This window comes from Meles meles, chromosome 19, assembly GCF_922984935.1.
Source record: "Meles meles chromosome 19, mMelMel3.1 paternal haplotype, whole genome shotgun sequence".
Classification (NCBI taxonomy): domain Eukaryota; kingdom Metazoa; phylum Chordata; class Mammalia; order Carnivora; family Mustelidae; genus Meles; species Meles meles.
The window spans coordinates 58,668,103-58,683,207 of record NC_060084.1 but is presented as its reverse complement, the minus strand read 5'-3'; the positions used below and the strand labels follow the sequence as shown (position 1 = coordinate 58,683,207).

The following is a 15,105-nucleotide window of genomic DNA, read 5'->3' as shown; positions in this document are numbered from 1 at the left end:
AGTCACCCAGAAATTTACAGGTGGGCACTGATGTTATTTCTTTTGTTTGTTTTGTTCATTTGGCAGAGTTTTCTTTCTCTTCCTTCTTTCCATTTTAATGGATTTTATTTTTTCATTGAAATATATTTGACATAACATCGTGGGAGTAAATGTGTACATGTTAATTTGATACATTTATATATTGTAATATGATTGCCATTGTAGTGATAATTAGCACCTTCATCATATTACATAATTATCCTTTCATTTTAGTTGTTGGAATAATTAAGTTATAGTCTCTCAGCAACTTTTATGATTATCAGAGGCTATTTTTAATCCATTCATCAGTGAATTGCTTTTGCATACACACCAAAAAAGCATAAAATGTTAATATCCACTTAAAGTGAGAAAATAAGTTTTAAAATAAGTGCTGAAAAATACTCTGCATAGTGTGGACAAGACATTTATTTCTGATTTTTTCCCTCTCATTTTTCTGGCTTCAATTAAAATCAGCCCCTAGATACTGATGCAATGGGTTCTGGCAAATTGGAATTGGGAATTATCTTTGTCATTCACACTGGCGTTGGGATCCTAGGAAATTCATTCCTTCTTTGTCTTTACACTTTCTCTTTGCTCACTGGACACAAGTTGAGACCTACAGACTTGATACTCAACCAACTGGTCCTAGCCTACTCCGTGGTCCTTATTTCCAAAGGAATCCCTCAAACAATGGTAGCTTTTGAATCCCAATATTTCCTGAATGACGCTACCTGTAAATTTATCTTTTATTGTTACAGAGTGAGCACTGGGGTTTCCTTCTGCACTCTCTGTCTCCTCAATGGCTACCAAGTTATTAAACTGAACCCTAGTATTTGTAGGTGGGTGGAACTCAAGATTAGATCCCCAAAGTTCATTGGCTTCTGCTGTTTCCTCTGCTGGATACTACATCTCTTGATAAATTCATTTATTCTTGTAATAATGAATGGTCCATCGAATAGCAAAAAATCTTAGTGTGAGAAATAATGGACAGTGTTCCTGGAATGAGAAATTGAGATTTAAAATATTAAATATAGTCACATATTTTTTCCCTGACTTTTTTTTTTTTTAAATTTTTTTTTTTTTTTAATTTATTTGACAGAGAGAGAGATCACAAGTAGGCAGAGAGGCAGGCAGAGAGAGAGGAAGAAGCAGGCTCCCTGCGGAGCAGAGAGCCCGATGCGGGGCTCGATCCCAGGACCCTGAGATCATGACCTGAGCCGAAGGCAGCGGCTTAATCCACTGAGCCACCCAGGCGCCCCTTTTCCCTGACTTTTTGAGTTTGGGCTTCATGGTGTGGGCTAGTGGCTCCATGATCTACATCTTGTTCAGGCACAAGCAGCGAGTACAGCACATTCACAACAGCCGCCTTGGCCCCAGAACGTCCCACGAGGCCAGAGCCACACACACCATCTTGGTTCTAGTGAGCTTCTTTGCTACTTTCTATGCTATTTTGGCGGTTTGGATGATTGTGGTTGCAAATCCAGGCCAGTGGAAAGTGAACAGCACTGTGCTCCTCTCATCCTGTTTTCCAGTACTCAGCCCCTTTGTGCTCATGGTCAAGGACACTTGAGTCTCTCAGTTCTGCTTTGTCTGTTAGGGCAAAGACAAACTGTTGTCCCAATCTGGTTTCAGTGCTATGAGTCTGTTGTAATAGCATTTACTCATTCATTTAAACACTTGTGAACCTTTTATTAACTACTGTGTGATAGAAAATTATGATATCATGGCTTATAAGGCCAGGAAAAGCCCCTTGTCTTATAACAGAGGTAAAAATGAATACCACATACTTAAGTATACAAAGATTACTTACTCTGTTAGGATCTTCAAAGGAGAAATTCAGAGAATTTTGAAATAGTGTAAAAGAGGGGCACCTGGGTGGCTCAGTCGGTTAAGCATCTGACTAAATCTCAGGCCATGATATTGGGGTCCTGGGATCAAGACCCACATGTGGGACTCCCCGCTCAGTAGGGAGCCTGCTTTTCCCTCTCCCTCCCTCTCTGCCCCTGCCCCATTCATGCACACGTGTGCGCTCTCTCCCTCAAATAAGTAAATAAAATCTCTTTTAAGAAGTTTAAAAAAGTAGGAAATTTCTAAGTTTAAGAAATTTTGAGAAATCTCTCACCTTGGGTCTTACAAAAATACATGCAAGGGTTTTTTAAACATATTTTTTAGTCATAATTGAGTCCAGTTCTTTCTGACAGAAAGAAAATCACCTGGAAAAGATCCTCTGGAGCCTCAAGGGATTGCGAGAAATCCTGCGTGTTCAGATTGTCAAGAGGTGGGGGCTCCTGGGTGGCTCAGTGGGTTAAGCGACTGCCTTGGTTCAGGTCATGATCCTGGAGTCCCGGGATCCAGTCCCACATCAGGCTCCCTGCTCAGCTGGGAGTCTGCTTCTCCCTCTGACCTTCCTCCTCCTCATGCTCTCTCTCTCTCAAATAAATAAAAGCTTAAAAAAAGTAGATTGTCAAGAGGTGGGGAGAGCAGTAGACTATGAAATTAGAAAGAATGGTGACAGAAGGTTCTGAGTGAACCCATAGGACAGGCCAAGAAACCTGAACATTTGTTTAAAAAAAAATAACAGGTCAGTATAGGAGTTCAAACTGTGGGTAAAAATTTCAGCTCTCCTTATTTAAAATTATTAATAATATATTTAATTTTAAATTTATTTCCTTAATTAATAATTCTTTAAATATTATTACAGTTTAGGTGTGCCTGGGTGGCTCAGTGGGTTAAAGCCTCTGACCTCAACTCAGGTCATGATCCCAGGGTGCTGGGATCAAGCCCTACATCGGGCTCTCTGCTCAGCAGGGAGCCTGCTTCCCCCCGCCCCCGCCTGCTTCTCTGCCTACTTGTGATCTCTGTCTGTCAAATAAACAAATAAAATCTTTAAAGAAAATAAATATTATTACAGTTTAATTGCATCAAAAAGAATAAAATACCTAGGAATACATTTGACATTAAAATCTATAAGACATTGATGAAAGAAATTGCCATATCCATTGATATACCATCTCTAATTTCAAATCATTTTATGGTGTCTATTCCCAGTGATTCCCAGTTCTTCCCTTTTCCCTTTCTCTTATTTTTGCTTTTTAAAGTTATAGTCCTATCATATATTTTTATTATATGTAGTGATTTCATAAATTTAGTTTTGTTACTGTTAAATTAAAATGACTTTTTTCCCTATAAATATTTTGAGCTGACTCATCCCTATACAATGTTAAAGTGAATATTCAGACTGACACACTATCCCTCTTCTCCTTCCTCATCTTCTCAATCCAGGGTGGGAATGCCATCTACAACTGATGAAGATTCTTCCAAAAGGTTTATAATTTAACTACAAATACTGTGCAGAGTCTCTCTTAAATCCCCTCTGCTTATCTTCCTGTTGAGAAAACTTTTCCTCTGAATTCCCCTCTCAGAATTTACTAACCATTTCCCATGAATCGCATAGGATCTCTGCCAGTGGGGTCAGTGTTTTCACCTCCATCAGCTTCCACTGAGGAAGTAACAGTGGCCCTGAGTCTTTCTTCTTCTTTCCAGCCCTTGACACAATAGCATCCCTTTCCTGATACATCACACCAAAGCTGTGATAGTCAGCCAGCGCTCAGCCCACAGGTGAAAGGGCAAGGGAAGGATCAGGGAAACGAATGGTCACATGAAAGAAATGGAGTCAATTGTGGGAATTTAAGAGGTCAGAGGTGATCACAGAATTAAGTGCTGACATCTCTTATCAGTGGCTGTCCTTGATTCAGTATATCACCCCGGGTTTGGGAATTGTATTGTGGATTTGGAAATTATTGTGCTGCCTGGACACCAGAACTGGATTTTCGAGAAAGGAAAGGAGATGGAGGATGTGTAAGTGAGGAAGGTGAATATTCAGATATCTGATACTCCTTCTACCAACCTTCAGAAGTCAGGCTGGTTTCTAACTCTGTTATACGGCAACAAAATTTTGTAGTGTAGTGACTGTAATTGGGTGTCCAGTCAACAATGAGACTATGTATCCCTGGCTCAGTTCAGTGAAAACCAGTTTATAGTCCTGGAGGTCCCTTCCAAGCCTGAGAAATTCAGCTCTCTCCCATTTAGCATATTTCTAATGTTAGGAGCTCAAGTACTAAGGAGGAAATAGAATCATTCTCTACCTAATGGTACACATTCATTCTTGTTTGTGACTTCACCTTATAGAAGAATCTCCCTTGGGCACCTGGGTGTCTCAGTCAGTTAGGTGTCTGCCTTCAGCTTGGGTCATGACCCCAGCCCCTGGGACTGAGCTGCACATCAGGCTCCCTGCTCAGCGAGGAGTCTGCTTCTCCCTCTGCCTCTCCCACAGCTTGTATTGTCTCTCTCTCTCAAATAAATAAATAAATAAATAAATAAAATCTTTAAAAAGTAAAAGAATCTCCCTGTCTCTAGGAGACCTATCTAGGGTGGGATCTTGCTTCCTCAAGAATTAAGATTTTCTTACTTCCTTTACCTGCGTTAGAGGTCTCCTTCTCTACCCTGTGCTTTCTCTGGACTTGCAATGAGCCTTCCAGGAAACATGGGCTGCAAGTTAGCAATCCATAGAGTGCTTTCCTATTCGTAACCAGCTTCAGAGTCTTATATTACTGCGCTAATAGCAATAATGATTTTCAGACCCTTCCGTATTTTAAAGACCATATTTTAAAAACTGTATATATTGTCACCCCTTTAATCTTCATTCTTACTTCGCAATCCTTGAACAGCCAAGACACTCAAACCATGTCATTTCAAAATCACCTGGGCAACTTGTTATCAACACAAATGCTTAGGTCCTTTCTTACCTCAGTCACATCAGGGCTTCTGTGTTCTTATTTCTCCAGTGATTCTGATGTACCTTCAAGTTTGAGAACACCAGCACTAGGAAGAAATGCCAAAATTAAAGAACTACCTAGTGTAAAACACAACCATTAGAGATCCACCACAGACATAAAGTCACACAACAGAGAACACCACGTCCCCTGTTCATCAGGGATTGACCAGAGAGACAGGCACTCCCCCACAAAGAGAGTCACCATCACATTCTAACCCTCCTCTAAAACTGCAGAGCTTTGTTCATATCAGGACTCATTTAGGCAAGTTTTCTTGATTTTCCTTGCTCATCTTATTATGGAAAATAACCTTTAATATCCTGGATATACTTCACATGATTAATATTTTAGGTTTTGACCACATGTGTCCTGTCTGAGGTTGGGTTTTGTAGAAGCGGAAGCTGGCACAGGGTTCAATGATGTGTGATTTATTAAGGAGAAATTATCAGGGAAAATGGAAGGGCAAGGACTGAGAATGAGGCAAGGGAAGGGGCCACACAAGGGTTTGGCCTCATCTGGCATCTACATCAACCTGATCTCCCATACAGCTCTAGAGTGTAAATGACACCACAGGTGGTCCTAGTTTGAGACATAGGAACAAGGAACACTCCTTTCGTCAAGCAGTATTTAAATACTCCCCAGCTAAACCGCTTCTGTATTTACTTTTCTTAAAACACTGGACTTAATTGCAGAAATCCATATATGAGACATTTTGCCTTGTGGTATCTCTGAACATTAATTTCCTCTTCTGTTGAGGAGTCTGGATTGCAGGCTATGAGCATTCTAGAAATCAATCTATCAGTAAATCAAAATGCTGACATTTTTTACCAAAAAAAAAAAAAAAAAAAAAGAGCTCTATATTGAAATGTCTACAGTCAGCCTCATTTGGACGTTTAATAGATTCTAAAACAAAATGTGTTCAAAAGTGAGATCATACTGTTTCCAAGCTCCTCCATCTGCACCACCACCACCACACCTCCCTATCTCAGGTAAGGACAAATCCATGCCTCCACCTGGGACACAACTCTGGAGTCCTCCTTGACTAAGCTCACACAGAAGGTGACCAGTGTAGGAGAAGCCAACTTCTGATCTGAGGACGCAGATCAGTGTAACCATGATCATGTGAAACTTCTCAGGAAAAAAAGGTCACGGGAACGCAGGGCATCTTCTCAAGGTGGGTTTTTACTGAATTGATGTTAATGCACAGCAGAGGCGGTTGGTAACATCCTGCATAACTTTTGCTGGTAGACTAAAACCGGTAGGGAGCAATTTACTTTCCACAAATGGGTTTCAGAGACAATTTCAATTTCCCCGGTAGATACAATCATTGCAATTACAGCAAACAGATGGAGATCAAGAAGACCCGCTCATCCCGGGGTTCATATGGTCACTTTCTACACACTCCAGACCATGACCGTCATGGTCACCATGCCAATGGAAAAGGAAACTTGGCAAATACCTCTCCCTTTCAAATAGACCTCAGGTGTCACACCGCTGAAAGAAACAGGTTACGCCTCGGAATGCGGAGTAAGAAATTCCCCATTGGTGAGATGGTGCTGCTCGCTGGCTGGAATAGGGATTCAGTCCGCGAGTACGCAGGCAGGGGAAAAACGGATTTTCGGAGGGAAAAGGAGACAGTGCTCTCGCCGCGTGATGTAAAGCTGTCCGAGAGTCCCCCTCTCCCCTCCAACTTGAGCCCCAGAAGCGTTTTCCCTGTCGTCCCTGACCACTACTGCATCCCACAGAACTGACTCTCCAGCTTCAGTATCCCTGGAACGGAAGAGCAGCGAAGGCCGCGGGTTAGCTCTGATCTCCGAGGGGTGGACTCTGCGTGGCGTCACCGTCCGCCGCGTCCTTTTAGGAGCCGGGCACACTTCGGGCACACACGAGACAACACATACAAGCATTCCCCCCAATCAGAGAAGCCGCGCCCCAGAAACGCGGTGGTGGCGGGTTAAGAAGCGAAGAAGCCCCGTCCCACCCCCAGAACCTGGTGACGTCATTTCCCAGAGGCCCTCAGGCCGGCGCCGCGGGTCCTGTGAGGTGATTTCTGGAAGAGCGCCCCTTGAGGCAGCAGGCGGAGCTGCGGGAACCTTATCACCCAGCAGGCTCAGCGGCAAGAGGCGGTAGCGCTGGACCAATCACAGCACAGAGCTGGGATCCCGCGCTCCGCGAGAGCTGCGAGAGCTGCGCGCGGTCCTCGTGGAGGTTGTGTTGGGCTGTCCCAGCTCTGCTCGCGAGGTCGCAGCCTCGGGACCCTCAGTGGGCTTGAGGCGGCGGGCCAGGGAAGCTTCAGAAGAGGCGTTGTGGCCCCTTGCCCTGAGGCAGGGCTGAGGGTGTGTGCGGCGGCTCAGCGGAGCCCTTGGGACCCTCCACGGCCTCCCACCTATCGCGGCATCCGGTCAGCGCACAGGGTCCCGCGGAGGCGGCAGATGAGCGGATGGACCCGGCACAGGTGAGTGGACGACCCCTCCGGCCCTGTGGACCCTCAGCGATGCAGTCCCAGCGCCTCCATATGGAGGATAGTGTTGTCTTGCGTCCCGTTGTGCCTGGGAGCCCGCCTTGTTAGGTTCCCAGCTCTGGACCAGCAGGCGTGGAGGGCTGTCCCAGGCACTTGCCCCGAGGGATGCGAACGCGGGGAAGTGGGGCCGAACTGCGCGGAATCGCCGCTCTCCATTCAGCCTGGTGGGAAGACGGCACCAAGATCGGGGGCAGGGCTGGAATGACAAGCCGAGGAACCGGGCCTCTTTGAGGTTGGCGGGAGCCCTGGAGGATTTGGAGGAGAAGAGGAATGCGATTTGGGTCAAGTATTTTTTAAAATATTTTATTTATTTATTTATTTGACAGAGAGAGAGAGAGAGAGATCACAAGTAGGCAGAGAGGCAGGCAGAGGGGGCGGGGAAGCAGCCTCCCTGCCTGAGCAGAGAGCCCGATGCGGAGCTCAATCCCAGGACCCTGAGACCACGACTGGAGCCGAAGGCAGAGGCTCAACCCACTGGCGCCCCAAAGCACTCCGCAGCCTCCCTGTCGGGAAATCGAACCCGGTCTCCCGCGTGACAGGAGGGGATACTCACCACTATAGTAACAAGGACTGGCTCTTGGGTCAAGTCTTAATAGGCTTCCTCTATATGTGGAGGGGAGAGGAGGCAGGGACGGCAGGAAGGAGGCTCCCTGCAGCCCCCACATAGTACCTGGAATGCTCTGTTCCCCATGTCACCCTCAGCCCCCTCATAGTCGCAGCGTGTGTCACAGGTGTGCAAAATGGGTTACAAAGCTGACAGCCTGGGTTCAGCTCCGAGGTCTGCCACTGCACCGTGTGGGACAGTCCGCTTCCTTGGCTGTGAATGTGCCAATTGCAGTTCTTCCCTCTGGGGTCCTGGTGACAGATGTGGGAGGCAGAGTGTGAAAGGCAGCATAGTAAATACAGGGAATGCCCAGTAAATGCTGGTCGTAGCCATTCATTTCTGTGATCTTTGGGGTCCAAGGGAGGCCTTTGCTCTGGTCTTGTCCTCTTGGCAGTGTGGGGAGAGAGAAATGCGGCTTCTCAGAATCCCCCTGTCCTGCTCCATCTGAGTGAACCGAGCTTCAGGAAAGAGCTTGTTAGCAGTGTAGAGGCTTCAGGAGCCATTCTGGCTATGCCCTTCCCAGGGCTGTGACCTTGAGTAAGTCTCATCAGTGCCTTTGTCTTCCATCTCTTGGGGTCCGTGGGAATATCAGCATTTCCTCCCTGTGGCTTGAAGGGGTCAGAGAGGGCATATGTGTGATGTGTGTCCTCCAGTGTCCAACACTGCCCTGGTAGCATCACTCTGGACACTGTTCTCAGGGAGTGGAGCCCCTTGTCGTGTGATGATCTTAGGGGCTTACCCCAGGGGAATCCTGCCCTGGGGTTTCCCCTGTCTCAGGCTTGTATGCAACAGAAGACTAGGGGAAGAAAGCCTAGGGGCAGACTCACAGTGGGAGCAGTATTTTTGGAATCACTCCTTCTCTGCTGGGATGAAAAGGGCCCTCAGGCCCTGGGAGCCAGAAAGGTTACTGGATTCATCTTTGTAATTGCCATCTGTTTATTACGAGTAAAGCGGGCTTGCCACTTAAAATGACAAGATTACTTTTCGTTTATTTTTATGTGAAGAGTAGCTGCATTAAACAGTCAGCGGTGGCAGTGCTGGGGTATGCTGTGGCTTTAAAGATTTTTTATTTGACAGACAGAGATCACAAGTAGGCAGAGAGGCAGGCAGAGAGAGAGGAGGGGAAGCAGGCTCCCTGCTGAGCAGAGAGCCCAACTCGGGGCTCGATCCCAGGACATTGAGATCATGACCTGAGCCAAAGGCAGAGGCTTTAACCCACTGAGCCACCCAGGAGCCCCCATAGTGTGGCTTTAGACATGAACACACAACAGTGCGCAGGTGTCTCCAGCATGTGCCCCCTCCCTTCTTTCCTGCCATTCCAGTGCCTGTCTGCAGGAAGGCCGTCCCCAGCTTTCGTTTTAACAAGGCCCCATCTCTTTGATCCTGTCCTTTCCTCCCTTGGCCTCAGAAATCTTAATGCCATCGGCATCATCTTGCTCAGTTATTTAGTCCTTGTTGGTGATCTTTGTCCAACGGGGGCTGTGATTGCTCTTCGCTGCTCTATCAGAGCCGTAACGGGACCTCGACAGCTAGTTGGAGAATGAGACCCCCTCAGTGGGGTCTTGTCACACTTAGAATCTACATTCGACCACCGCCCCCCTCCCTGCAGCCTGCTGCACCTGTGCCTGCAACTGCTCTGTGTCTTCCCACACGTCTTCCCTTTCCCCCATCTCACGGCCCTGCAGCTACGCCCTCCTCCACTTGCCGAGCTCTTGCTCACTTGCCAGCCTTTGCCCTGGCCGTTTCCTCCGCCCAGGACACGGTCTCTGGAGCTCAGCAGGCATCCTGGTGCATTCCTCAGGCCACTGCTCAAATCCACTTCATCTTTCCAGTTCTAGCTAAAGTGCCCCCTGAAAAATGCTCGGGAACTTGCATTTTTGTGCAGAGTTGAGCGCCAGGTTGAGCCTCCTCAAGCCAGGGTGCTTGAGCAGCAAGGAGAAAAAATAAGAATAACCAAACATGGCTATGGCTGGATTTTACTGAGCCCTTGATTTGCTTTGAGGGACAGTTACTGTGTTTCGTCTCATTCAATTCCCGTCCCTCAGGGTTAGGTGTTATTATCATCCCTGCTTTACAGAAGAGGAACTGGAGACTCAGAGACATTAAGTTACCTACCCAAGGTCACGCAGCTCTGAAGTAGTTGAACATCACATATTGTCCATTAACTACCAGAGCCTGTGTTTCCAACCACAGTGGGCTGGGGAGGCCCAAGGATGACACCTATATTAACCTTTGTGAGGTGGGCAGGGATTTCCCCTACAGGTGAGTGTGAGAACAAGGAGAGCAAGAGGAGCCTTCCCAGATTGGGAAAACTTGTGGACAGAGGCAGTGAGGAGAGTAGTTTAAGGAGGCACCAGAGGGCCTTGTGATTGCCAAGCACCCCCCTCCCATGCCACCTGCTGAGATGTGTCTTGGGAAGGGGAGCATGTCCTGTCATTTGCTGGACGTTCACCCCGCCCTCACCAGGAAACACATCACAGCCAGTCAGAGGCTGCTGCCTTTGTGGCATTGTTCTCAGCCACTTGGGTTCCCTGGTCCATATGGTGTTCGTGACTCAGAGACACATGTTGTCAGGACTCAGGAAGGGAAAACTGAGCGATAGCTCACTGCGGAATCTCCTGGGGCCTCTGAGAAGGCTGGTGGGCCCGAGTCGGGGTGGGGAGATGGCCCAGGCCCTACCGCTCCCAGGATGAGTATCACCCCCTTTTGTGCCTCTTGCATGAGGAGGGTGAGGATGGCTGCCGTCCTCTGTCCTTGTCCAAGGAAGAGTGGTCAGGGATGGCAGAAGTAGATTAACAGCAACTGTTATTAGAACTGCTTCACCTGGGGTGCCTGGGTGGCTTGGTCAGTTAAGCATCTTCCTTCGGCTCAGCTCATGACCTCAGGGCCCTGGGGTTGAGACCCACATTGAGTTCCCTGCTTGGTGGGGAGTCTGCTTCTCCCTCTCCCTCTGCCGCCTTCCACCACCTGCTCGTGCTCTCTCTCTCTCTCAAATAAATAATTTTTACTAAAAAAAAAAAAAGTGCTTCACCTACAGTAGTGGAACAGTGTCAAGGTTACTACAGACCTGGGCCAGAAGGACCTAGGTTCAAATCCTACCTCTGGGGTGTAGACTGGGAACTCTCAGGTGACTCACTGTAGCTCCCTGAGCCTAAACTCCCTGTGATGTGGAGCTGATGATGCCATTTATCTTCATGGTGATGGAAGGGTTAATAAATGTACAGAGCACTGTCATGATCCAGAGACTCGAGTGCTGGCTTTAGGAATGTTTTCCCTTGGATTCTCAAATAACCTGACAAAGTTAGAGAACTATTATACTGACAGGGGAAATCGAGGCTCAGAGAAATGAAATGGCTTCCGCAAGGTACACACCTTCAGAGCTGCAAACATTTCATCCCTTTACCAGAGCATGTGAAGCCCACAGCCCAGGGCAGGCACACAGGAAGGACCAGGGAGGTTTGGCTTGGGCTGCTGCTTTTCTGTTATTGGAATTATCATGATTATTTCCCTGTCCCTCTGATGTCCCAGACCACTTATCATCTGTCCCCATGGGCCTCGTAGGAATGTGATTGTGTCATTCTCCATTGTTTCCACCATGGAGGGCTTCTCTCTCAGCCATGTCTGCCTCCCTCTTAAGTCCAGCTCAGAGCTTAGCCTTCAAGAGGCCTCAATGATTCAGGGCTGGACCTCTGTACACCTTCACCAGACACTAAGTTGCAGGCTCTGGTCCCACCCAATAGCCATAAAGCACATAATGCTACTGTGTTTGACTTTCCAGGCATCAGTGACCTTCAAAGATGTGGTTGTCACCTTCACCTGGGAGGAATGGGAATTATTGGACCTACCCCAGAGGACACTGTACTGGAAGGTGATGAGGGAGACCTGCAGGCTCCTGGTCTCACTAGGTAAGTCTTCTCTTTGCCTCCATGCAGGGACATGCAGCCTCCTTCTTGGTTTCTTCCTGTCTTTTGAGTCCTGGCTGGTGGAGAAGGTCTTTAGAGCCACCTGCCATCCTTCCCATAGTCCCTGCCATGTTCTAGGCTGAGATGTGTCTCCTCTCCCTTTGTCTCCATTGGGAATCACTAAGATGGTAGCTATTCCCTTTCTGATTTGTCAGATTTTTCTTTATATTCCTGAAGCTAACCTTTTACTCATTCTTTGTGCTGCAGTTGTATTCTATTAGACCTTAGCTTTTTAGAAATTTTCTTTAAAGCACCTTTTGACTAAAAGAAACTCGTATTTTATTTAGTCAGATCAATTTATCTTTTATGATTACTGCTTTTCATGTCTTGCTAGGAAGTCTTTCCTTACACCAGGCTCAAGTTACATTCCTTTTTCGGTTGCTTACTAACAGAACTAACTTTGTGTATGACATACAGTAGAAATGCACTAACTTTTTCCTGCATGTGAGTTGCCAGGTTTTTAGCTCCATTTGTTATACAGCCCTTTCTTCTGCCACTGACCCACTGTGCCATGTCCGCAGGCAGTGAAAGCTGTTTGTATCCCTGAGTCTATTTCTGAGTACTGTGGTGTCCTGCTGCTAGTTTTCATTATGGCTCTGCCAGTACCATGCTGTCTCGATGTCCATACTTTCATCATAACCCTAATACTTGGAGGGCAAGCCCCATCTCATTATTCTTTTTCCAGTGACATTCTTGGCCTTTATATACTCTTGCATATAAATTCTAGAATCAGCTTGTTGAGTTTCATGGAAAATCTTGTTATCTGGACTGGTGATGAACTTACAGGTAGATTTGAGGAGAGCTGACAACCTTGTTATTAACTTCTTCATTTGCATAGCTTCTCTTTAATATCTTGAATATTTCAAATTTCTCTAGCTTTTGTCTGTGTTTTAGTCACGTAGCTTTTCCTCACACAGTAGGTTTAATATGTCGCCCTGGCAGGTCCTGCTCACCCTTTCCCTTGTAGATACTGTCCTGGGAGTGGCCGTGGCTGTACTTACTCTCACCCTTACAAACTCTGCAGTCTGCACCCTGTCTGCATCTCCAGCCACATCTCCCCGATCCTCTCATGCTCTGAAGTTCCCTCAGCATCCAAGGTTCTCTCTAGACTGCACCTTGTACATTCTGCCTCCTCTGGCTGCAGCACCCTCTCACTTTCTGTTTGTGGTAAACTCTTGCTTTGTAGGACTCAGATCTCAAGACACCTTCCAGTTGTCTTTCTCTCTCATTTGGGCTGGGTTAGACACCCCCTTCACAGTGCTCCCTGTGACATCCTTTATTAGAATAAACACAGCACATGGTGTCATCATTTACCTCCCATCTGGATAGTGAGGAAGGGATTCTTCTCTGGTCCCTACCCCAAATTCTCCCCAAGGTTGTTCCTTTAAAGATGTCAAGAATCCAAGGACCAGCAAAAAGAAAAAAAAATACAAACCTGAGTTTCAGAGATGTGAAAATCCATCAGGTATCAGTGGCCCTGTTTCCATCTTCTTTTTCCCACTGGCTTAGTGAGTTTGTTCCTTGTATATGTTGGCATTGCTAATGGGCCTCTTTTGTGCATTGGATTCCCTTCAGATGACAAAGCAAAAAGCAATACTACAGAGCATTCTGCTTCTCCACCAGCCTTGTTTGAGGGATGCTCGCCCCACAGGTTACTGACTGAGGAAGACTCCAGTGTTCCCACATTGGGAGAAGCCAGGGAACAAGAAAGACCATCAGAAAAACAGGGAGGGCACATAAGGACAGGGACAGTCCCCTACAATGAATCCCGCCCTGAAAAGGTGAACCCTGAGTGTGATGATTTGGTAACAAGTAAAAATCTGGGCAGAAATGATTTACAGGAGCAAGTCTCTCCAGGAGATGCTCTCCTGGAGTGTGAATCACAATTATCAAGGAAAGATCCCTTGATTCATGGAGGGGGGAAATCCTACAAATGCAAGGAATGTGGGAAAGAGTTTATCAAGAATCATTTCCTTCTTCAACATCAGTGGATTCACACTAGAGTAAAACCCTATAAATGCAAAAGGTGTGGGAAGGCCTTTCTCAAGAAGGCAGATCTCACTGGACACTACAGCATTCACATTAAGAAGAAGCTCTATGAGTGCATCAAGTGTGAGAAGGCCTTCAGCCGCAGGTCACACCTCACAGAACACCAGCGGGTTCACACTGGGGAGAAGCCCTATGTGTGCATCGAATGCCGGAAGGCGTTCAGCCGCAGGTCACACCTCACGGAGCACCAGCGGATTCACCGTGGAGAGAAGCCTTATGCATGCAGTGAATGTGGAAAGGCCTTTGCCCGCCACTCTGATTTTATACGGCATAATAGAACCCACACTGGAGAAAAACCCTTTGAGTGCAAAGAATGTGGGAAAGCCTTTTGTAACAGCTTTTCTGTAACTCGACACATGAGATGTCATTCTGGGGAGAAGCTCTATGAGTGCAGTGAGTGTGGAAAGACCTACAGCTACAGCTCAACCCTCACTACTCATAAAAAGATTCACAGTGGAGGAAAATCCTACAAGTGTAAGAGATGTGGGAAGGCCTTTGACCAGAAGGCAGGCCTCAGTCAACATCAGAGAACTCATACCTAGTTCTTCTTGAAGACACCTTTTTAAAGTATGGCAGTGGCAAAGTGTTTGACCGTAAGGAGAATGTTACTTGGCATCTGAGAGTTCATACCCATGGCTTCCCTGCATACTGCGTATGTTTCATACACATGCAGTTTGTGCTCCGGCTGCAATGTTACCTTTACCTGTGGCTGAGCCCTAGCACTACAGAGACTAGAGGCCAGTCTCCCAAAATGCGACATGGTTCTCAGTAGAGGGACCTTCTTTCCACGCATGAGAGTTCTTTACTGTCACATGACCTGCAAAGAGACCTGGCCTCACTTTGTCCCATAGCAGAAGCAATGTGCTTTGTAGATGAAGGGCCCTCCTCCCTCATGGTCCATTGTCTCCCCCATCTAGCTTTCTGTGTTTCCACAGGCTTGCTGTGCTCTTGCTGGTATGATGGGCAGGAGTCACGAGAACCCCATCCTTCGTGCCCATTAACCCACATGTACCTTGTGTCGTGGAAATACACGGGTGGCTGAGACATGGGCCTTGCTGTCTGGAAGGGAAGAACACATGGTAACACAGAGGGGTGGTGTAGCAATGCTGCCGCTATGAC

The 15,105-nt window shown here is 47.0% G+C and overlaps 2 protein-coding genes across 2 annotated transcripts; both read left to right on the top strand.

The window, feature by feature from the left end:
* Positions 1 to 492: 492 nt before the first annotated feature.
* LOC123930641 (vomeronasal type-1 receptor 1-like) lies at positions 493 to 1,615 on the top strand. The gene is given in 3 exon segments (XM_045986833.1): positions 493 to 978; positions 980 to 1,061; positions 1,278 to 1,615. Coding segments are annotated over 3 exon segments (888 nt in total). The 5' UTR covers positions 493 to 510.
* Positions 1,616 to 6,370: 4,755 nt separating this feature from the next.
* Positions 6,371 to 14,528, top strand: LOC123930639 (zinc finger protein 599-like). The gene is made up of 4 exons (XM_045986832.1): positions 6,371 to 6,441; positions 7,179 to 7,305; positions 11,754 to 11,843; positions 13,926 to 14,528. Exons 1-4 carry the CDS (start codon positions 6,371 to 6,373, stop codon positions 14,526 to 14,528), a joined length of 891 nt encoding a protein of 296 aa, XP_045842788.1.
* The last annotated feature ends 577 nt before the right edge of the window (positions 14,529 to 15,105 follow it).

Excerpts from the sequence above, each read along its gene's own strand:
- LOC123930639 (XM_045986832.1), top strand. The coding sequence starts at position 6,371 with ATGCGGAGTAAGAAATTCCCCATTGGTGAGATGGTGCTGCTCGCTGGC. Across the intron at positions 6,442-7,178 it reads AATAGGGATTCAGTCCGCGA|GGCTGAGGGTGTGTGCGGCG; the intron begins GTACGCAGGCAG and ends GCCCTGAGGCAG. Across the intron at positions 7,306-11,753 it reads AGCGGATGGACCCGGCACAG|GCATCAGTGACCTTCAAAGA; the intron begins GTGAGTGGACGA and ends TTGACTTTCCAG.